This window comes from Pipistrellus hanaki (genome assembly GCF_964339955.1).
Source record: "Pipistrellus hanaki genome assembly, chromosome: 1".
NCBI classification, from domain to species: Eukaryota; Metazoa; Chordata; class Mammalia; order Chiroptera; family Vespertilionidae; genus Pipistrellus; species Pipistrellus hanaki.
The window spans coordinates 37452206-37475766 of NC_140503.1; the positions used below are offsets into that span (position 1 = coordinate 37452206).

General features: G+C 36.1%; 1 protein-coding gene across 2 annotated transcripts in view; it reads right to left on the reverse strand.

Annotated features, from left to right (window-relative positions):
- GPR137C (G protein-coupled receptor 137C) overlaps positions 1–23561 on the reverse strand; it is a 54853-nt gene that overhangs the window by 5109 nt on the left and 26183 nt on the right. Inside the window, exons 2-4 of one of the 2 annotated variants that reach the window (XM_084877773.1) lie at positions 22773–22816; positions 21107–21335; positions 3630–3779 (exon numbers count right to left, since the gene is read on the reverse strand). In XM_084877773.1, coding sequence (XP_084733899.1) covers positions 3630–3779; positions 21107–21335; positions 22773–22816 — 423 coding nt within the window. The remainder of the gene's footprint in view (positions 1–3629; positions 3780–21106; positions 21336–22772; positions 22817–23561) is intronic. The other variant, XM_084877774.1, reaches the window with a different exon arrangement.

The window sequence follows — 23561 nt, forward strand, 5'->3', positions numbered from 1 at the left end:
GCTCAGTGGATAGAGCGTCGGCCTGCGGACTCAAGGGTCCCAGGTTCGATTCTGGTCAAGGGCACGTACATTGGTTGCGGGCAAATCCCTAGTTAGGGGTTGTGCAGGAGGCAGCTGGTCGATGTTTCTCTCTCATCGATGTTTCTAGCTCTCTATCCCTCTCCCTTCCTCTCTGTAAAAAATCAATAAAATATATTTTAAAAAATAAAAAATAAATATGCATAGCCAGAGTACTGTGAATTAGTATAGCAAACACCTGGACAATCAAGGAACTATGAATGGCCTTCCATTATCAAGACTGATAATGCCTGATCATAACTTAAACATCTAAAAATAAACAAAATAGTTAGGCTATATATAGTTCTTGGGTAAAAGAGAATTAATTTTATCTAACAAATTAAATACTTACCAGTTTTCACTAGCTAATGATAAACAATCAATTTATCTAGAGACATTTAAATACTATCCTTTTTAAAAAAATATTAGCAAAATAGGGTTATCAATAGATTTATGGCACTATTAGTACTATTTACAAAAGAAAGAAAAATACTCCTTTGGGAGAAGTTCTCTCTGAAGAATAATTTCAAGTGTCATATGTAAATGAGGATTTTTATTGGGACAGTGATAAAATAAAAACTCCCAGCAACAAGAGTCCTGGCCCAAATGGCTTCACAGGGGAGCTTTAACAAACATTCAAAGAAGAACTAACACCTATCCTCCTCAAATTATTACAAAAAATCCAAGAAAAGGGAAGACTTCTAGGTTCTTTTTATGAGGGCAGCATTATCTTAATTTCAAAACCAGAAAAGACACTACAAAGAAAGAAAATTATAGGCCATTATCTTTGATGGACATAGATGCTAAAATCTCCAACAAAATATTAGCAAACTAGATTTAGCAATACATTAAAAAGATCATGTACTATGATCAAGTGGGATTTATTCTGGGGATACAAGGTAGGTACAACATTCTTAAATCAATAAGTGTGATACCTCACATAAACAGAATGAAAGACAAAAATCATGTGATCATATCAATAGATGCAGAAAAAAAGCATTTCATAAAATCCAGCACCCGTTTTTGATAAAACTTTCACCAAAGTGGAAATAGAGGGATCATATGTCAACATAATAAAGGCCATATATGAAAAACCTACAGCCAACATCATCATCTTACACAACATGTGCCCTGACCAGGGATCAAACCCTTAAGATGAGCAACAAATGCTCGCTTTGGCAGCACATATACTAAGATGAGTAACATGACAGGGATGTCTGTTTTCACCACTCTTATTCAACATAGTACTGCAAGTCCTACCCACAGCAATCAGACAACAAGAAGAAATAAAAGGCGTACAAATTGGAAAGGAAGTAATAAAACTGTCATTATTCGCAGATGACATTAATATTGCACATAGAAAACACTAAAGACTTCACCAAAAAAACTACTAAATGTAATAAACGAATTCTGCAAAGAATACAAAATGAATATTAAAAAATTGGTGGCATTTTTATAAACCAATAATGAACTATCAGAAAGAAAAACTCAGAGAGAAAAAAAATCTCACTTACTATTACAACAACAACAAAAAATAAGGTACTTGGGAATAAATTTAACCAAGAAGGTAAAAGACCTATACTTGGAAAACTACAGGACACTGAAGAAAGAAATTGAGGAAGATACAAATAAATGGAAGCATAGTCTGTGATCATGGATGAAAGAATTAACATCATTAAAATGTCCATACTACTCAAAGCAATCTATAGATTCAACACAATTCCTATTAAAATACCAATAGCATGTTTCACAGATCTAGAACAAATATTCCAAAATTTATATGAAACCAAAAGAGACCTAGAATAGTCTCAGCAATCATGAGAAAGAACAAAGTTGGAGGTAACATAATACCTGATATCAAATTATACTACAATGTCATTGTAATAATAATAATAATAAAAAGCCTGGTTACTGGCATAAGAATAGGCATGTAGATCAATGGAAAAGAACAGAGAGCCCAGAAATAAACCCATTCCTTTTTGGTCAATTAATATTTGACAAAGAAGGCAAAAGCATACAATGGTAAACAGTTTCTTCAATAAAGGGTGTTGGGAAAATTGGAAAGAGACATGAAAAAAATGAAACAAGATCACCAACTTACACCATACATAAGAATAAACTCAAAATGGATAAAAGACTTAAATGTAAATCACAAAACCATAAAAATCCTAGAAGAATACATAGTAAAACTCAGACATCTCTCATAGCAATATTTTTGCTGATAGATCTTCTAGGGAATGGGAAACTAAGGAGAAAATAAGCAAATGAGATTACATCAAAAGCTTTTGCACAGCAAAAGAAACCATCAACAAAATGAAAACAGAACCCACTATATGAGAGTACATATTTGCCAATGATACATCTGATCAGAGGTTAATTTCCAAAATATATAAAGAACTTATACAGCTCAACAACAGGAAGACAAACAACCCTATTTAAAAAGCGGGCAAAGGACTGGAATAAACACTTCTCTAAAGAGGACATACAGACACATGAAAAAATGCTCAAAGTCACTAATTATCAGAGAGATGCAAATTAAAACCACAATGAGATACATCACTTCACGTCTTTCAGAATGGCTATCATCAACCAATCAACAAACAACAAGTGCTGGCGAGGATGTGGAGAAAGGGAACCCTTATGTACTGTTGGTGGGAATGCAGACTGGTGTAGCCACTGTGGAAAACAGTACCGAATTGCCTCAAAAGATTAAATATGGAAGTGCCTTTTGACATAGTGATTCCATTTCTGGGAATATATCCTTAGAATCCCAAAACACCAATTCAAAAATATGTATGTACCCCTATATTCATGGCAGTATTATTTAAAATAGCCAAGGCCTGGAACTAGCCTAAGTGCCCTCAGTAGATGAGTGGATGACAAAGCTGTGGTACATTTACACAATGGAATACTATGCTGCATGGATGAACCTGGAAAATATTAAGCTAAGTGAAATAAGCCAGTAGAGAAAGACAAATACCATATGATCTCACATGGAACAGACTGACAACTGTCAGAGGGTTGGGTAGGGAAGACTGGATGAAAGGTGAAGGGATTAGCCAAAGTACATATATGCATAACCCATAGGCACAGACAACAGTGCAGTGATGGCCAGAGGGAAGGGGGGTGTGGGATGGGTGGAGATAGGCATGATAGGGTGAATGGGGCATATGTAGGTCAACAATAAAAGTGAAGTTAAAAAAAAAAAAATAGCCCAACCAGTGTGGCCCAGTGGTTGAGCATCGACCTCTGAATCAGGAGGTCATGTTCGATTTCTGGTCAGGGCACATGCTGGGATTGCGGGCTTGATTGCCAATGGTGGGTGTGCAGGAGGCAGCTGATCAATGATTTTCTCCCATCATTGATGTTTCTCTCTTTCTCTCTTCCTCTCTGAAATCAATACAGAAATATATATGTACAAAAACATATATTTAAAAAAACCACAGTTTTAAATATTTGAGAGAGCAGTAAGAGATTCCATAAAAGTGTAAGAGAAACAAGTAAAAAATTCTCCTATTAAGGCTAATTCCATTATCATATTGCTAGATTGGCAATACATGGTAGATACTTACCTTATCTGAAAGATTATACCAGCCATAATTAAATGGACTTTCTAATGTATCCTGAGATAGGGTGATCACCACCAAATTATAACATGCTCTTGAAGAGTAGAGAAGAATGACTACAGAGCTTACGACAACGGTCTGGCACAGAGACATACCCTAAGAGAAATAAAAATTATTATTACGATACTCTGCACATTTGTCATGACAAGGTATTCATCCACTTGGCTCAGCTAAATCACCTCTTGCAGTGCACTATTAGAAAACACTGAATGATCAGTTGTTGAAATAACTTTTATCTTGCTTTACAATTCCTATTCTTAGAACCATATGTGTTTAATCTACCCTGCTAATACAAATAAGCTCCCTGCCAACTTGTCTAATGGCATATGGAGGAAGATTTGTTCTGCTAGTTACCTCACTCCCTTAAATAATAATGAGTAAAGTACTAGGCAAAAGATCTGAGCAATGATTGATATTAATAAGAGAGGTAGTTAATCATAATGAGAAAAGAATGGGAAATAGAAGCATTAATTCATTTGATACACTGAATTTCCAATGAGATACGAACTTAGAATATAAATACAGCTTCTATAATATTTGCCTCATTCTATTAGATTATATTATTTGAGTTAATCCCCTATTGATACCATTATGTTGAAAACAAAATGATGTAGGCATTAAAAATGTACTTCCCAATCCATAATACTAAAACTGTTTACTGATTCCTCAAAATAGAAGGCCTTTATAACTTAGTGGATCTCAAACGGAGTGTGCATATTGAAAGAGGTGTGGTATCCACCATTGAAAGGATGTTAACCAGGAGTTTGTATTTCAACACAGTTGGTTTATTTTGTAATCCTTTTTACCTTATGCATTAAAAACATCATTCTGGAAAGTGACACAACTGCCAAAGAGATCCACTGCAAACAAACACCACCACCTAATATATTGTGTTGGAAGTCTGTGTTTTGATTGTCACAATGATTAAGGGACAATAATGGCATTTAGAGCCAAAGTACCAGCAATTTGTAGGAAAGTTCTCCACATTAGAGAATTCTTCTCTGACTTTCATACTTTCCAATGTCCTTCTCAACATTCACAAAGATGAAAAGCCTATTTATAATGATCTGACCCCTAACTGAATTCTGTTATATATATAAACAAAGTTTATTTTTGTACAATTTAATAGATGCCAACATTTTGAGAAATATATATATCATGTAAATTAAGGGAAATTTGTGTTTTGTTCAGATCTTTGTCAAGAATGGTCAAATATTTCAGAAAATTATGAAACTGCAGCAGTATTGCTTGAGGTACATAAGACACCAATCCAACACACCTGTAACAGTCTCCATTTATAGTGGTCCCATGCATAGCTTCTATGCATAGATATAAGGATCTGAGTACTTATTACACTATGCCCCAAAATTTACATATTGAAATATTTGTTAATTACTTATATTTCCCCTTTCTGTTATAATTATGGTAATTATATTTAATTTTTGAAGTTATGTGTGTAGGTAGGTTAAACAATCTTAATTTCAGGATAGAAACAGGATAGTAAAAATGTGATTAGAGCCTTTGCTGGTTTGACTCAATGGATAGAGCGTTGGCCTGGAGACTGAAGGGTCCTGGGTTTGATTCCGGCCAAGGGCACCTGCCCCCAGATCAATGGTTCGCTCTCATCATTGATGCTTCTATCCCCCTCTCCCTTCCTCTCTGAAATCAATAAAAACATATTTTAAAAAAATGTGATTAGAAGATTTGGTAGGATTACACTGGGTTTGGTAGGATTGAGAACCATTATTATAAATGACTTCCTTATAAGAACATTACATTTAGAGGTATATAAGAAGAAAGAACTAAAAGATGAAAGATATCTTAAAAGATATTGGGATAGTAACTGAGTACCTTCTCTAAGCTAACCCACCACCATACCAAAAAGTATGTGTGAAAAGAAATAAAACCCTAGCAATACTACATTTTTAGAAAAATTAAGGGTAATTTTTTTTACAATGTACTTTTTTTGTGAATTAAAAAATGTTGTTAATAAAACAGCTAACCTAAAACCAACCCAGATCTAAATTTTAAAGTACTATATTATTAAAGAAAAGTTAGAATGTCCTAAGCATTACCATTGTTTAAAATAACCACAAGTACAGTTACATAGTCAGTGCTTTAAGAAATAGAAATACACCTTATAATATAGAGCCTGCTTATAGATGTAAATGCTATAAAAATCTTTAAAAAAGATTGTAAGAGCAAAGGATCAGTAATACAAAGCAATTAATAAACTAAATTGCAGCCAAATTACATACATATAACAATGAAAACAGCTTATTGATTTAGAAAACAAAGTAAGCTTCTTCCTGCAAAATATATATAGAATTACAAAACAAAAAATAAGGACCACATGGGAAGTGTTGTAAAAAGTTAAAGAAAATCTTCCTAAATGAACAGTCATAACAAACAATTCTATTCAGGAGCAATCCTCAAAAAATAATTATCCCTTCTTCTATTTCTGACATTTCTATACTATTTTTTTTTAAATTCCATTCTTGATAAATAAAGCAGAGTTATACCTCACTCTAGTGTGCATATCATTAACAGTTCAGTATGCATATAACTAACTATAGTTCAATATTTGTTTACAGGTGTCTTTAAAATGCAGAATAGACAGAAACCTCAATTGACCATTTGTGCACTTGTGTAACCAAAATCTCTACCAAAATAGAGGATATTACATTATACAAAGGTTCCTTACACCCCTCTCCCCAACTATTTTGTTTTTACCACAAATAGTTTTGCTTTCTCTAGAACTTATAAATGAACTTATAAAATATGAACTATTTGATAGGTTTCATTCATTTAGCATAATGTTTTGAAATTCATCCATGTTGTTGGATGTATTAGTAGTTAGGTCTTTGTATTGTTGAGGTGGATAGTTAGGTCTTTGTACCAGTATTGCTGGTTTGCTCAAAAGTTTTATAGCATTGCCGAAACCGGTTTGGCTCAATGGATAGAGCGTCGGCTTGGGGACTGAAAGGTCTGGGGTTCGATTCCGGTCAAGGGAATGTACCTTTGTTGCAGGCACCTCCGCAGTGGGGGGTGTGCAAGAGGCAGCTGATCGATGATTCTCTCTCATCGTTGTTTCTAACTCTCTCTCTTCTTCTCTGTATAAAATCAATAAAATATATTTAACAACAACAAAAAAAAGTTTCATAGCATTAACACTGCAATCCCAGAAAACTTCTCAGTACGGGGCAAACCAGCACAGCAAGTTCCACTAATCCCATTGTATAATCATGTGAGTTTGTTTATAAGACAGTTCATTTTTATGAACAATTGTTTAAGACAGAACAATTTCTATGAACATTCTTATACAAATCTTTTTTGTGGACATATGCTTTTACTTAAAAAAAAACAAACCAAAGAGTGAAATTGTTGGGTCATATGGTAGGTGTAAATTCAGCTGTATAAGAAACTGCTAGATCTTTCCCCAAACGGATGTGCAATTTAAAACTTCCAACAAAGTATTAGAGTTCCAGTTGCTCCACACCTTAGCATTTTGCGTTGTCAATCTTTTTGTTTTTAGCCATGCTGGTGGATGTGTAATATATAATCTTGGTTTTAATTTGCATTTCCTCAATGACTAATGAAATTGTGCTCATTGGCCATTTTTTCTAGATTCTTTGTGAAGAACCTATTCATAGCTTCCACCACTTCTAAGTTGTTTATTTATTAGAGTTGTATTTTGAAAATTTCCTTGCAACTCACATGGAAACACAACAAGAACGAGTACTGTGGTTTTAAAATAATTTTTCCCAAAAACATTTTAAAATCTTAATTTGATATTGAACTATTTTACATATTAATCATCCTTTACTGTAAAAGAAAAAAAATTTCATATTTAAGAATTTATTATTGCTTAGGAATAGGGAGTTATTGTTTAGTGGATACAGAGTTTCAGTATGGGACGATGAAAATGTTCTGGAGATGGACAGTTGTGATGGATGCACAACAATGTGAATGCACTGAATGCCACTGAACACTTAAAATAGTTAAAGTGGTAAATTTTATGCTTTGTATATTTTAGCACAATAAAAGTATGTCTTTCTCAACCCACAGCATTCCTGTTTACCTCTAAGATGCTGAAAAAGATGAAAGTGTTAGAATTCTCTGACTCAACAAAGAATCTCCTTCAAAGGAACTGGGTGAAAATAGTTTTGTTTTCTCAAATAAAATGTCATAAAAACTATCTTTGGTCCTGTCTGGATAGCTCAGTTGGTTAGAGCATCATCTTGTCCTTGAGGGTTTGATTCCCTGTCAGGACACACACTTAGGTTGAGGTACAATCCCCCGTCAAGTGTATAGGCGGCAACCAATTGATGTTTTTTTCTCATATAGATGTTCTCTCTCTCTCTCTCTCTCTCTCTCTCTCTCTCTCTCTCTCTCTCTCTCTCTCTCTCTCTCTCTCTCTCAAAACATATTCTCAGGTGAGGATTAAAAAACAATCTTTCAATAGATTTTTATAAATGTAAGTACTTTGCCTTACTGTGTCTTCTACAACAGAACATTTTTAAGTAGCATTATAGTCCAAGCATTATTTTGAGACTAATTATTCAGAATGTAAAGAAAAAGGAATTGAAGTTTTAAATGCAGGTGTGCTGATGACTTTAAATACCAAAAACTGGTTTTATAATTTCCAAGGTGGAAATGAAAAAGCCATTCAAGCATTTCACAGGCTATTATTATACTACATTGGCTGGTAAAATTCCCACAATAGCTGAGAGGCCAGGAAAGCCTATGTGGGTGACATTGCTGAACGAATGCCTGCTGGATGTAAAGTCCATAAAAGAAATTGTCATTGCCAATTCCCAACAATACAGACATTTACTGATTTAAAATTTTAACTGAAAACATAAATGAATCTGATGTAGCAGTACTAATTTTGTTTGTATTCACCTGCTGTCAGTACCAACTAGTCATTCAAGAAGATATTCTTTTATGTCAATGCCTGATAAATACAAGTGATATATTCAAAGTTTTGAAAATTCCTCCGCTTGTTTATCCTGAGCCAACTGTGTTAATATTTTCACTAATGATACAAAAGCAATGGTGGGTAAAAGTTCTGGACCTAAGCACAAATCAGTTCTAATAATGTATATACAGGTAGATATAAAACCATACTGTATTGTATTCCTCATGACTATGCATTTCCAATTAGAAAAGTCAATTTCACTTAATATACTCGATGTGAAAATATATTTTAAAAATAAGTTTGTGTTTAATTATACAGTGTCCCCAAAATGTACACATACACGTCGAATAAAGGCAGTGTTTATTAAAATTCATTTCTACTTGTCCTAACTGGTTTGGCTCAGTGGGTAGAATGTCAGCCTGAGGACTGAAAGGTCACAGGTTTGATTCCGGTCAAAGGCATGTACCTTGGTTGCGGGCACATCCCCAGTGGGAGGTGTGCAAGAGGCAGCTGATTGATGTTTTATTCTCATTGATGTTTCTAGCTCTCTATCCCTCTCGTTAAAAAATAAATAAAATATATTTTAAAAAATTAAATGCATTTCATCTTAATTGAACACATATAAGCTATTAAAGTGTCTATACTTTTTTGGGGACATCATATATATTGGAAGGGGGAGAGAGAGAGATGGGCTGCCTCCCATGTGTGTCGGGCCATGGATCGATTCCACAACCTGAGAATGTGCTGACCAGGAATTAAACCCACTTCCTATTCTGGGGTACAAGATGACGCTCCAACCAGCTGAACCACAGGTGATGGAAAAATATTTATTGATCAATGGACAGAGTGTTGGCCGGGCTTGATTCCAGTCAAGGGCACATGCCTGGGTTGCAGGCACGTGCAGGAGGCAGGCAATTGATGATTCCCTCTTATCATTGATGTTTCTGTCTTTCTCTCCCTCTTCCTTCCTCTCTGAAATCAATAAAATTATCTTCAAAAATATTATTAAATATCAACCCTTGAGTGTGTTTATTTAATACTCTGTGATGAGATGAAATGTGCACTTAAAACAATTCTGCTACATACTGAAATAAACTGGAAGAAAAGCACTTACATGATTGACTTACAAGCTGAACTAGCCACTGTTTTTCATGGAACACCATGTTTTACTGAACAGCTAACTATGGCCAATAAATAATGGTTATTCAGACTTGGTTACTAGGGACACATTTTTATTTATTTAATTTTTTTCAGGGGAGAGCACAAATGCTGTTTCTGCCCCTACCCCCACACATTATGCAGGCAACTTTTCCATATTTGGGGAAATCCAAGGGATCAGCACCTTTGGAGTGTAATGGATAAGCCTTGCCCTGGGAAAACCACCTTCATGATCATGATATCTTCCCATTCAGGCATGGGCACACATTTAAAATAAATAAATAAATAAATAAATGAAATGAGCCTGTCACTTTCAAGAAAACATCGGACAATATTTATTCCCGATGATGAAATATGAACTTTCAAGTGAAAATTAGAAGTTTTGAAAAGTTGTAAGCACTTGCATCCACTATAAGACTGGAATCTTCCCAAAACTTAAACATTCTTCTAATGAGACAGGTAGTGATATTAACAAATATCATTTGTGATATTTTCAATAAAATGAATCAACATTTTGAAGACCTGATCTGTGACCACTCTTTTCCAATGATCAACGCATGATGTTACAAAATCATTTAAAGCGCAAGGTAGACCAATGAAGAGTACAAAAAGTTAACTAACATTGTTTTAGATTCCATGTGGCAACTAACCTTTAAGAAAACTCCACTTCAGAGGTTTGGTGTATTAAAGAAGAATATCCACAATTATCTGAAAAGGCTATTAAAATTCTCCATTTTTCCACTACATGTACTAGTATGTGTGAGTAAGGATTTTCTTCATATACTTCAACCTAATCAACATATCACAACAGATCGAGCACAAACGACATGAAAATCCAGCTGTCTTCTATTGCCAGACATTAAAGGGATTTGCAAAATGTAAAAACAATGTCCATCTTCTCACCAGTTTATTTTTGTTTTGGAAAATAGAATTATTTTTCATAAAAACACATTGTTCATGTTAGCATGTAATGGACTTATTATTGATACTCTAAGTTAACAAATATTTTTAGAATTTCTCAAATTTTAGTTCTAATATTGTATACACAGGTAGATTCAATCTATGTAAGCAGAAGCTCTTTGGGGTCCTTAATAATTCTTAGTAGTGTAATGGGGTGTTGTGGCAAAAAGTTTGAGAATCACTGCTCTAGGGATTATAATATAGATCCTTAACTTTTCAGTATAAGTAATAGTTAATATTATGCCACTTGATATAAAACATGAGAACTTTGCAACCATATAGGTCCATTTAGCCCCATTCTTTATAACTAGAGACCTGGTGCACAAAGTTTGTGCACAGGACTCGAGGAGGGTTGAGAGAGGGGGTTCAGGGAGTGGAGGGAGAGCCCCGCAGTCCAGCCTGTGCCCTCTCATAGTCCAGAACCCATTGGGAGATGTCCGTCTAGCAGTTCAGGCCCACTCCCCATGGGATCAGAACTAAGCCAGGAGTCAGACATATCTCTCACAGTCAGGATAGGACCCTTTGCTTCTTACCACCTGCCTGCTCACTGCTCCTTACCACTCAGCTCACTGCTCCTTGGCACTGCCACAGAGGCAGGAGGCTCCCGCCACTGCCGCTACACACGCCAGCCGTGACCCTCGCTTCTGGCTGAGCAGCGTTCCCCGTGGGAGCACACTGACCACCAGGGGGCAGCTCCTGCATTGAGCATCTGCCCCCTGGTGGTCAGTGTGCATCATAGCAACCGGTTATTCTAGTCATTCCACTGTAAAGGTCACTTGGGCTTTTATTATATAGGTTGTTAAATATTGTAGAGAATTATATGTCATATCCATATCTGTATGCCTCAGGTGATGTTATAATTTTTGCTTTGTACAGTTATATTTATTTTAAAGAAATTAAGAAATTATATTTACCCACATATTAACTATTTCCTGTGATCTTTATTTCTTCCTGAAGAGCTGAAATTCAAGATGCTTTTACTTCCCTTCTGTCAGCAGGATTTTCTGAGCATTTCTTATAGTACAGGTTTTCTGGTTTTCTAGTTTTCTTTTATCAGGAGACTTTTTTATTTCTTCATCATTCTTTAAGAATATTTTCACTGAATATAGATTTCAGAGTTGACATTTTTCTTTCAGCATTTTAAAGATTTGTTTCCATGTCTTCTGGCCTCCATTATTTCTGATGAGAAATGAGTGATCATTTGAGTCAATATTTTCTTATGTATGGGTCATTTTTCTTTGCTCTCAAGATTTTCTTTTATTTTTGGTTTTAAGCACTTTTGACTATCCAGAACCCAGAATAGATTACCTTTGTATTTATCCTGATTGGGGTTGTTGAGCTACATGAAAATGTACAACTCTGACTTTCATCAAAACTGGAACATTTAGGTAATTATTCTTCAGATATTTTTTCCAACCTCACTTTACCCCTCTTTTTATTTGGGTATTACAATTATACTACATGATTAGGCCCTGAGACTCTGTTGATTATATTATCATCTTCCCTCCCACAACCTTCTCTGTTCTTCAGATAAAATGATTTCTAGTGAGCTAAGTTCACTGCCTTTTCTTTCATCTCCAATCTGCTGTTAAGACCAAGTAGTGATTTTTCATTTTAAATAGTGTATTTTTAATTCTAGAATTTGTGTGTTTTTTCAGTTTCCCTGTCTCTTGAGATGTCCTATTTATTCATTCATCCAAGTATATTTTCCTTTATATCCTTGAGCATATTATAAAACCTTTATCTGATATATCTAACATCTAGGTTATCTGGGCAAGATTGCTTCCAATAATTGCTTTTGAGTTTTGCTTTTTGCTCTTGAATATGAATTAATTTTTTTTCCTGTTTCTTGAGATATCTAGTAACACTGGACCATGTTCTGGACACTGAGTAACATGTTTTAGAAACATGGGTTCAATTCTCTTTCTTAGAAAAGTATTGAGTATTGATTTTCCTCTCTCTCTCTCTTTTCGGCAAACAACTTGAATAGACTCAAATCCCAGACTGTCTCCCAAGCATGGATAACAGCCGAAATATCAGTTTAATTTCTTTGTCCTTAACTGTGCTGCTTGGAGTCTATCGTGCCCATGTGGAGTTCAGGTATCAGATAAAAATTTGGCATAGGTTGTAATCAGAATTTGGGGTTTCCTCTGTCAGGCTGTTTTCTTCCTGAGATTTCTCACTCACTTTCCATCTGTGGTAGTTACTTGAATTTTATCTTCTGAATTCTTCAAGCAAGTAAAACAGCAGGTTAGCTCTTGAGGTTTTGGCTGCCTTATGGATGGGACCTTCCCTCAGCTTAGAAGTGTAAAAAACAGGAAACTCACTCAGTGTCATCTCCTTCTTCTAAGTGGTTGCTCTCCAGTGCCTTCAGTGCTGTTATATTTTGTCCAGAATTTATGCTATCTGTGGAAGGTTGGTCCAATATAAGCTACTCGGTCATTATCAGAAGCAGACCCCGGCACATATTTTTTGAAGTCATGTCACAAGTGTTATTTCTATTTTGAAATTAAAATGCCAAACTAAGTATCAAATTAAGAAAACAAAGTACTAATCTCAATTAGTAAATTTAAAAATATAGTTTGATAATTATGTGGCCTAAACAGTTTAAAAAATAGTTTCCTGTTGCTAAAACACAATGAAATTTTTCTGGCTCCTACGGTCGGTCTTATCATTATGGAGTACGTAGATGGCTATTATTGGGTGAACCTTCTGGAGATGGAAAAAAAAATCCTGCCCAGCTGGCAATGTTTAGTGGCTGAGCATTGACCTATAAACCAGGAGGTTTGATTACTAGTCGGGGCACATGTTTAAGTTGCAGGTTTGATCTCCAGTGGGGTTGTGCACAAGGCAGCTGATCAATGATTAGGTCTCATCATTGATGTTTCTCTCTCTTGCCCTCTTCCTTCCTCTCTGAAACCAAAATATTTTTTTAAGAAAGAAGAAAAAAATTTAAAATGACAAGTGGTCTAGTAAAAAAGTCTAGAGTATAAGGGGAAAACTACTTGAACTTAGGAGCAGATAAAAGTTATAAACCCAAAGTGTAAAGGATTTTTCGAATAGGGCCAGCAACAGAACAGGAAATAAGACTTGGGATATAAGAACTGGAGTAACAAAGGCAACAAACTAAAGAAGTGCCACATTTCAAGATGGATAAAGTAAATCCCAGTAACTCAAGAAAGAACACAATATTAGAAAAGTGGCAATCATACCTATTTCTCCACCACCATCCTCCCCAAATTCTAGTACTAAGTCCTATTTCAGGATGGTGGAAGAGAAGCACTAATAGTATTTTATCTTGTTTCTTTAATTATGGCCTATGTTACTATAAACAACTGCTTTAGTCTTACAGGATCTGTTGGTCTGTGTGAAAGATCAGAAATATAATTTAGTGGAGTAGTACTGTGTCTCTGCAAGATGCTGTTGCTGCCTCTCATCTCAACAGATTAATTAATATGGATCAAGGGTTGAGTGAACATAGGGCAAAAAGGTTCTGTAGTAATTAAAACTGTTAGAAATTCAGGAGAGGGAGAGAATGCATTATTTGCAAATGGCTGGCTGGGCTGGGAGACAAGCTGATTTTTGAGCAACACACAATAATTATTTTATATTCTTATCCAGATATAAATTTGTACATGTCCCTGACCAGAGATATAAGCCTAAGAGCTTAATTTTTAGTCCCATCTGTTTTGAGTGGTCTTTCAAACAGATAGTCACAACATGCCATTATAAGAAACTAGAGGCCCAGTGCACAAATTCGTGCCCGGGTGGGGTTCCTCAGCCTGGCTGGTGATTGAGGCCTATCAGGGGTCTGGCCATCCAGGAGGAGGAGCCCTGGGATGTTGGCCAGCCAGCCCCCCAAGTAGAGCCTATGGGAGGGGCTGGCCAGCAAGAGGGAGTGACCTGGAGGTTGGCCAACCAGTTGGGGGGGCCAGCCCGCTAGGGAATTGAGAGGGACCACAGGAGGTTGGCCAGCCAGGGGGAGGGGGCATGGGAGGTTGGCTGAGGGAGCGCACTGACCACCAGGGGCAGCTGTGTGGAGCCTATGCCCTCTTGTGGTCAGTGTGTGTCATAGCGACCAGTCGTTCTGGTTGTTTCTCTGTAATGGTCGCTGGGTTTTTACTATATAGATAAGTAAGTACCTACTATCAGTGTAAACCTTTTGTGCTGATAAATTACTTTTCCATTAAAAAATAGATGTCTTGGGGTTGGGGGAAGGTGACACCTGTAATAGTGCTATTTAAAAAAGATGTCTTCTATCTATCTATCTATCTAAAAGTGTAATATGCAAATTGACCACTGGCATAACGACTGGTCGGCTATGATGTGCACTGACCACCAGGGGGCAGATGCTCAACGCAGAATCTTCCCCCAGCCTGCAGGCCCTGATCACCTGATCAGGGCTTGCTAGGCAACATCTTGGTCCCTCCCTCCAGCAGCACGATTGCCCAATGGGGAACCTGGGGGGCAGGGGGTGGTGGTGGTGGTGGGAGTTAGTGGCAATGGACGCGGGTGGTGGGCCAGCTGCCAGGAAAGATTGGCCCTGATTGCAGGCCAGGCTTAGGGACCCTACTTGTGAATGAATTTCGTGTGCCAGGCCTCTAGTATCCTTATAAATATTCTTACTTTTTTTCTGAAATACATATGAATATCAGGATAAACATTTTATCAGTATGCATTTTAATGTTAAAAGTTACACTACAATCCCAATAAAAAGTAAATAAATTCAAATGTACCAGGAAATTATACAAATGAATGAAAGCAAACACTAATAAAAAACTAATGAGAGTAAAAGAGCAGCTCTAACAATAATCATGTTATATATTTCATTTGTTTACCTTATAAAGAGTTTGTAAAAGAAAAACCCAAACTCTATAATATTTTGTCTAAGTTAATGAGACACACTTGAAATGTTAACAATAGATAAAAAGTATTGTCTATTATACCCATGCAAATAAAATGAAGATTATAGTAATACAGATTTTAGGACAAAAATACCTATAATTAAAAAGGCCATTATATAAGATCCACAATATTTGTTTCAAAAATTTCTAAGAAAAACTTAAATATTAGATGAAATGTTATGTGTCAGTGACATCAACCTTTATCAATGTCTGGGTGGAATGGTATGTAAATAAGGTAGAATCAAGAAAAATTAAAATATTTAAAAGGTAAATGCTGGGCTTCAGGGATTTTTAGTCTTTTTTTGGATCATGTTCCTTTTATATATAGAACTTCTCTCCAGATAAATTTTGCCAACAATTTCAGGTATTTAACAACTTCCTGAAGCTACCTTACCATCCCCGAGTACACATTAAGATCATATTAGCTAGCCCAGCTGGGTATGTGTCAACCAAGGAACCAAGAGATCACTGGTTTGATTACCAGGTCAGGGCACATGCCTGGGTTGCAGGCTTGATCCCCAGCAGGGGGTGTACAAGAGGCAGCAGATGAATGATTCTTTCTCATCACTAATGTTTCCATCTCTCTCTCCCTCTCCTTCTCCCTCTCTGAAATCAATAAAAAATATTTTTAAAAAAGAGATTATAACAGCTAACATTTATAAGCATTTTCCAAGTGCTAGGCATTATACTAAGCACTTTATATGCATTTTTTCATTTATTTTTTTTATAACAATGTTATAAGGTAGATACTACTTTTATCCTCATAACAACCTATGAGATCAACACTATCATTATTTCCATTTTATAGATCAGGAGAGTGAAGCTCAGAGATATTGCTATTTGTCTAATGTCACATAGCCAATAAAGAGAGATGAGATTTATATCCTTATCTCTCTGATCCCAGGTTTCCAACTCTTAATCACTATGATACACAGTTTCTTAATAAGGTCTTTACAAATTAATTTAAAAAAATTGATATACTTAAAAAAAAATATAAACTTATCCAAAAGTATATCCAATCCAATTTTTTATTTATATTGCAAAAGAGAATGAGAATTAGTTATAGACACACACACACACACACACACACACACACATACACACACACACACAAAATGAACATAGGAATATGTGCGTGTGGTGGGGAATGGGGGAGATGGTGATAAAAAATTGAGAAGAAACTAGAAGTAGAGTCAGAACCAAAAATGGTTATCACAAGGTCATCTATGATTGATGAGCTACATAACTGCTGCTGACCAACACAGTAACCAGAGAAAAGAATGATTTAAACAATAATGTTTAAGTTGGTACTGAATTAGAGAAAAAGATCTTTTCTAGGGAACATTGTGGACAATATCCTCAGCAATATTATACAATAACTAGAGGCCCAGTGCACAGATTCATACATGGGACAGGGGGGTCCCTCAGCCTGGTCTGTGTCCTCTTGCAATACAGGACACCTCGGGGGATGTCCGACTGCCAGTTTAGGCCAGGCCTATGGGGATCAGGCCTAAACTGGCAGTCAGACATTCTCCAAGGATATAGCAGTGTGCCAAGTGGCAGGCGGCCAGGGAGGAGCCTGAGCTGGGGCTGGGCGCTGTGCTGCTTGTGCTCATTCTGGCTTGCTGTGCCCACCATGGCCGCTCAGTAATGCTGCAGTGGAGTCAGGAGAGGCTCCCGCCACTGCAGCTGTGCTTGCCAGCCATGAGCCCAGCTTCTGACTGCGCAGCACTCTCCCTGTGGGAGCACACTGGCCACCAGGGCTCAGCTCCTGCATTGAGCATCTGCCCCCTGGTGGTCAGTTTACGTCATAGCGACTGGTTGACCAGTCATTCTGGTCATTTGGTCATAACAGTTGCTTAGGCATATATATGATTTTAAGATAAATATTTTTTACAAGAAATTTCTTACATATTTCTTGATGTATGTATGTTAAAGCATGGTATCAAAGTGTAGGTTGGAAAAGACAACTCTATTCAGGATACAATGCAGAGGATAAAATGTAGACTAGATAGATAGGGAAATGGACAGACTATACCTCCTTTAGGTAAATTAAGTTTTTTAATTTAACAATTGAAGGTTCCTTTTCTCTAACCAGAACCTGGAGGGCAGAAATCTCTACAGTGTTTAGTATACCAGATTCATATGCATTGATAATCAAGCAGAGAGTAAAACTGAAAACTTCTTATGGTAGTTAAAGGGCATGAATAGGACAGATGCCTGAATTTTAGACTTCTTGCCAAAGTGCATTGAAGGAAGAATTATATACAGAGATAATATCTAATTTACACTGATGTGTAAATATGTAATGTTTGAGACATGTTTGAAATCTAAACAGCAAATTATCTTTGTTATTGTTAAATAAGAATATAAATAATAATATAACAAGATTATAGAGAGCTGCCAAAGCAGTACTTGAGAAAACATACTACTCTAAATACCTTTATTAGTTTATAAAATAACACATTAAATATATATATATGAACATAAACATGTAATAAGGTAACCTAAAATACATAATAAAATAAAAAAATGAAAGAGCAGAAATAAGCTATTCAAACTATCAGTAACTTATATTTAAAAAACAAGTTAGAATTGCTACTTTGAAAAAGGGAACAAAATCATATTAGTTTTGTTCTAGTTGGTAAAATCCTATCTAATAAAAGTTATATGCAAATTGACTATCACTCCAAGACACAAGATGGCTGTCCCCATGTGGTCAAAAATGGCTGCCTCCATGTGGACACAAGATGGCCAGCAGGGGAGGGCAGTTGTAATTGCAGTTAGGGGTGACCAGGCCAGCAGAGGAAGGCAGTTAGGGGTGACCAGGTTGGCAGATGAGGGCAGTTAGAATGACCGGGCCAGCAGGGGAGGCAGTTGGAGGCGACCAGGCCTGCAGGGGAGGACAGTTAGGGGCTACCAGACTTGCAGGGGAGGGCAGTTGGGGATGACCAGGAGGGCAGAGGACGGCAGTTAGGGGCATTCAGGCCAGCCAGGGAGCAAGTTAGGCGTTGATCAGGCTGGCAGGGGAGTAGTTAGGGGGTGATCAGGCTGGCAGGCAGAAGCAGTTAGGGGCAATCAGGCAGAGGCAGGCAAGCCGTTGGGAGCCAGCAGTCCCAGATTATGGGAGGGATTTCCGACCACTGTTTAGGCCCGATCCTACCAACAGGCGGTTGGACATCCCTCAAAGGGTCCCAAAGTGGAGAGGGTGCAGGCTGGGCTGAGGGACACTCCTCCACTCCCCCTGTGCATGAATTTCGTGCACTGGGCATCTAGCAATAAAGTAAAAAATTAAGAGAATTCAGATAGAGTGGTATTTCTCAATTTTATTTTGGAGACAAAGAAGCATTCCTAAAAAGGGGAAACATTAGAGTTATGCCTTTAAAGTTAGGTTAAGATAATCACTGAATATGTAGAAAGAAGAAGGAATAAAACGAGAAAAACAGAAAACCCAAGTCTGAGCTTTAAGGAAATACTCTTAGGGATACTGGGAAACAGTATCAGTGTGAAAGAAGAGAAGGCACAAGGCTTCAGACATTTGTTGATTGAATCAAAGGAATGGCCATTACTGTAATTGTTATAGAAGTAAAAACAAAACAAAACTGAGCTTAGTGATTTACAAGAAGAATGTGAAAGCAAGATGATGTATTCTTTAAATAAAGAAGTTTATGACCTAACAGTACAATATAATACAATCCAGTATCTTATATTTACCTTTATAGGTATGTATTTGAACATGTCTCTGTAATGTTCATAGAGAATTCTGAGTCCATGCACCTTTTAAATTTAAGAGTTTAAAAAAAATTAAGTGAATACCATTTACATGATAGTTAGAGGAAGATGTCTGAAATAATTCTGGAGGAGTTATCAGATGAAGTTCTCTTCTCAGATTGACAATTTTATTATATTCAGAGAACTATCTATTTCAAAGCAAGTAAAACCAAACTTAGAAAAAGTTGTTTGGATCAGAAAAGAAGCCCTTTAAAGTCAACCACATCTATTTATGCTTTATCAATAGACAAGCAAGGCATATGCATTCTATGGTGATGTTATTATATTAAGTGAGGGTGCTATTGCTACATCAAAAGATTATGTACCATAATAGTAACCATTATTTTTAACACTTAAATTGAAAAACCAGAATTAGCTAAAATACTTACATTTAGAAACTTTTAGAACGTAAGTGGAAAAAAATAATTTTCCATGTAAGATGAATAGGTTTGAAAGTTTAAGTTTAGTCTCAATATTATACACTAGTACATACTACAGGCCCAGTGCACAAATTCGTGCAAGGGTGGGGTCCAGCTGGTCCCCCCTGATGGGGGCCCATTGGGACGGACTGGAGGGAGGGAGGGGCCACAGGCAGTTTGCTAGCTGGCCCCTCTCCTGATTGCAGTGTTGGGGGCCGATGAGGGGCTAGGCTGGCCAGAGGCTGGCTGATTGGGGCCTGAATCAGGTCGGTTGGCTGCTGCAGTGCACGTAATAACCACCAATCATTCCGGGCATTCTGGTCGTTCCATCATTCCGGTCACTGGGCTTATATAAATACAGATTTCTATATTTATTCTGCATCCAACTGATATATATTTAAAAAGTCAAATGAAAGTCTCCACCTAAATTTAAAGACAAGTTGACTACCACACATTTAATTATAATACCTGACTTTACTAGGACTGTATTCAACAATATGATAGTCTAAAAATATTTCAGAGAACTGTCCTGTTTAGGACACTATCTTGCTTATTTTAAGTGAATAGACAATAATGCCAAATGAGATCAAATTCATTTACATGTATAAACTCACATCCCAATAACTATACATCTATACCCCCATATCCAATGCCACACAGACACTGTGATGACTGATTCATGGCTCACCCACAATGTTAGTTAACAATAGAAACTTCCAGGGTTCTTTGTTAATGCACTAGCATTTGGTTTCTGTTTGCTGATCCACAGAATAAGGGAGAATGAAGGCATTTGTATATTTAATTACATGATTAACTGTTACAAATATCATAGGGACTTTATATTGTGGGGTGAAAGAACATTTTCTAAACCTTAATATAAATAAACACCACTTTACCAATATGGAATCTTAACACTGCTAACCCAAGTGTATATAGACATAATATGGTAATTGATGGCCATACTGCCACCCCTACAGAGTAAATATTAAATTATTACTGTGGCTTTATGTGTTAGATTATTTGTGATACATTAATATAAATTTTGGCTTATTTCATTTAATTAGCCTCCAATGCAAAAGACATAAATCATAGAAAATATAACATTGGTTAGTGAAATGGCAAGTTTTTGAATACTTTTTAACTTCTTGTGACCATTCCTTCATGCTCAAACATGTTCCCAACATTCAGAATTTTTGAAAACATAAATAAATTTCCCATTAAAATATGCTTCATATGATGATAACTTAAAGTTAGATTTTTTTTAAATGAAAATTTAAGAAATATACTTACCTTTGATTCGAGGTAGACATTTGCTGATGACATTTTTGTAATTTTGCATATATAACTAACTAAAGAGATGGCACAAAGAATAAACAAGCTATCATTAATTAATGCTCGAACAAACACAGTCCATTTCAACTGATTTTCTGGGACATCTCCATGGACTAGCATTGCACAAGTCAAGTTCACCACTAAAAAGATAAGGCTTGCTAATATAAAGCCCAAATGCAATAGAATTCTGAAAGAAAAAGAAATTAGTTTATTAGATATTTATAAAATTAATGAAAAATTTATTAGTGTGTTACTTTAGGTACAATAATTCCTTCAGTTTATAATTTCATTAAAAACAAATTTAATAATCACTCAGTTACTTGAGCTATCGATGTTATAAAATTAGTATCTAAAGCATTTTAAAATAACATTAGATTTTAAAGCATTAATTTAAAAATGATTTCATATGGACTTGAATTCAATTGCCTCTACCAGGAAGAATGTAGGATTATTTTAACACTAATTCAAGCAATCCTGAATTTTTCATTTTTATAACTACTAAGCATATTTTCATTGATCTTTCCGTCCCAAGAATTACCAGGCTTTTATAACTTATCTGGAAAATTAACAAACCACCTAAATTTAAAGTGATTACTAATATCAATTTTAAGAGGTAAGGGAAATACGTTTTAGACAATATTTAACTTTATAAACTTCTGAATATCATAGCAAACATCACTTTCAAACATGACTAAAGAACATAAGGACAGTAGAGTTTCAAGCACTTATCAACAACTCCTCTTCTTACAAAGTTACATGTATACTATGCATACAGAGAAACTCTGAAAAGGAAATGCTTAAAAACTTGCCCCTAAGAAAAATTAGACCACCTCATAAAAACTCTTCAGGTAAGGTGTGGCTATCTACGTCAGGTAGTTATAACAGCTATCTATATGAAAGCAATCCCATGTCAGATACATTTATACCCCAAAGTAATATGATCCAGAAATTTATTTGGCGTACTAATTTCTTTTATTTTGGATCTCTTTTAATAGTGGAAGTCATAAATCGTCATCAGCCTTTGGCTATAGTTAATGCATGGTGAATTGAAGGTGATGTGTAAAGTAATCTATGATAAGCGGTGTTTGTCAAGTGAACATGCAAAGCACAAAGATTTTAGTTTGAGAAGTTTAGATATTAATATTCTCTCAGATTAAATAGTAAATATAATAATCAGATACTAGTTTTAAATCTAAAATAGATCTTTTCATTATTAATATACTCTGGGGATTATAGCACTTTAGGAAACCAAAGCATAGAGATGTTAAATGAGTTGCATAGTTACCAAGTGTCCTGGCTTGAATTTTTGAAGGAAATATTAGTTACTTCATGCAACTATACAATACATTCTTTCCCCAAACAGCATAATCTAACTGTTAGTGTTTGTGGACCCTATGAAACCTTGTCTGACATCTGAAGCAGGATAGTAGGAGAACAGCAAAAACAGATATTAGGCAGCAATATGACTGAAGAGAAAGTACTGTGGGTTATTCAATTAACTTCTTATGAACTAATCTAATTTGATTTTCTATAAAACTGCTAAGGTACCCTTAACCACCATATCCTTCAACCTTGAGAAGTTTACTGTGAACAAAATTTAAACCTTGCTATTCATGAAACTTACTTGTGTTTGTCAAGTTCAGTGGCACATCTGACTTTACATATAACCTATAAAGAGAGTATAGAAAAAGTTTTGAAAATATGTAATAGAAAATTCTTAAATTTGTTTTGATTTTGTATTTCAAAATTATACAAGTAACAACAGATAACAAGTAAAATTCAAATGTTAATAGAATTACCATGAAATAAAAATAGGCAGGTTTTCCAAGGCTTAAGACAATTAAGAATTTTTTCTTATACGCTTAAATTTCTGTGTTTAAATATGTAAACAGAATTAATTCAATTTAAACCTGTATTAAGCTTTTATCATGGGGCAGATATTGTGCTGAATGGCTTGTCACTGATTCTGAACTTCTATTACTCATACTTTGCCCTATAATGGGACTGCTGACTATAGGACTATGGCTGAGTGTTCTACAAAGGTTATTTCCCCTAAGATGCAGTGAAATAGTAAAACAAAGGACCAAAAAATTAACACAATGAGCAAATACCATCCTATATAATAAAACCCTAATATGCAAATTGACTAAACACGAAATGACCAGTCACTATGATGCACACTGACCACCAAGGGGCAGGCGCTAAAGGCAGGAGCTGCCCCCTGATGGTCAGTGACCTCCCACAGGGTGAGCGCTGCTCAGCTAGAAGCCAGGCTCATGGCTGGCGAGCGCAGCGGTGGTGGAACCTCTCCCGCCTCTGTGGCAGTGCTAAGGAATCTGTGGGGAGTGCCCCTAAGCCAGCAGCCAGCCATCCCCCAAAGGGTCCCAGGCTGCGAGAGGGGGCATGCCAGACT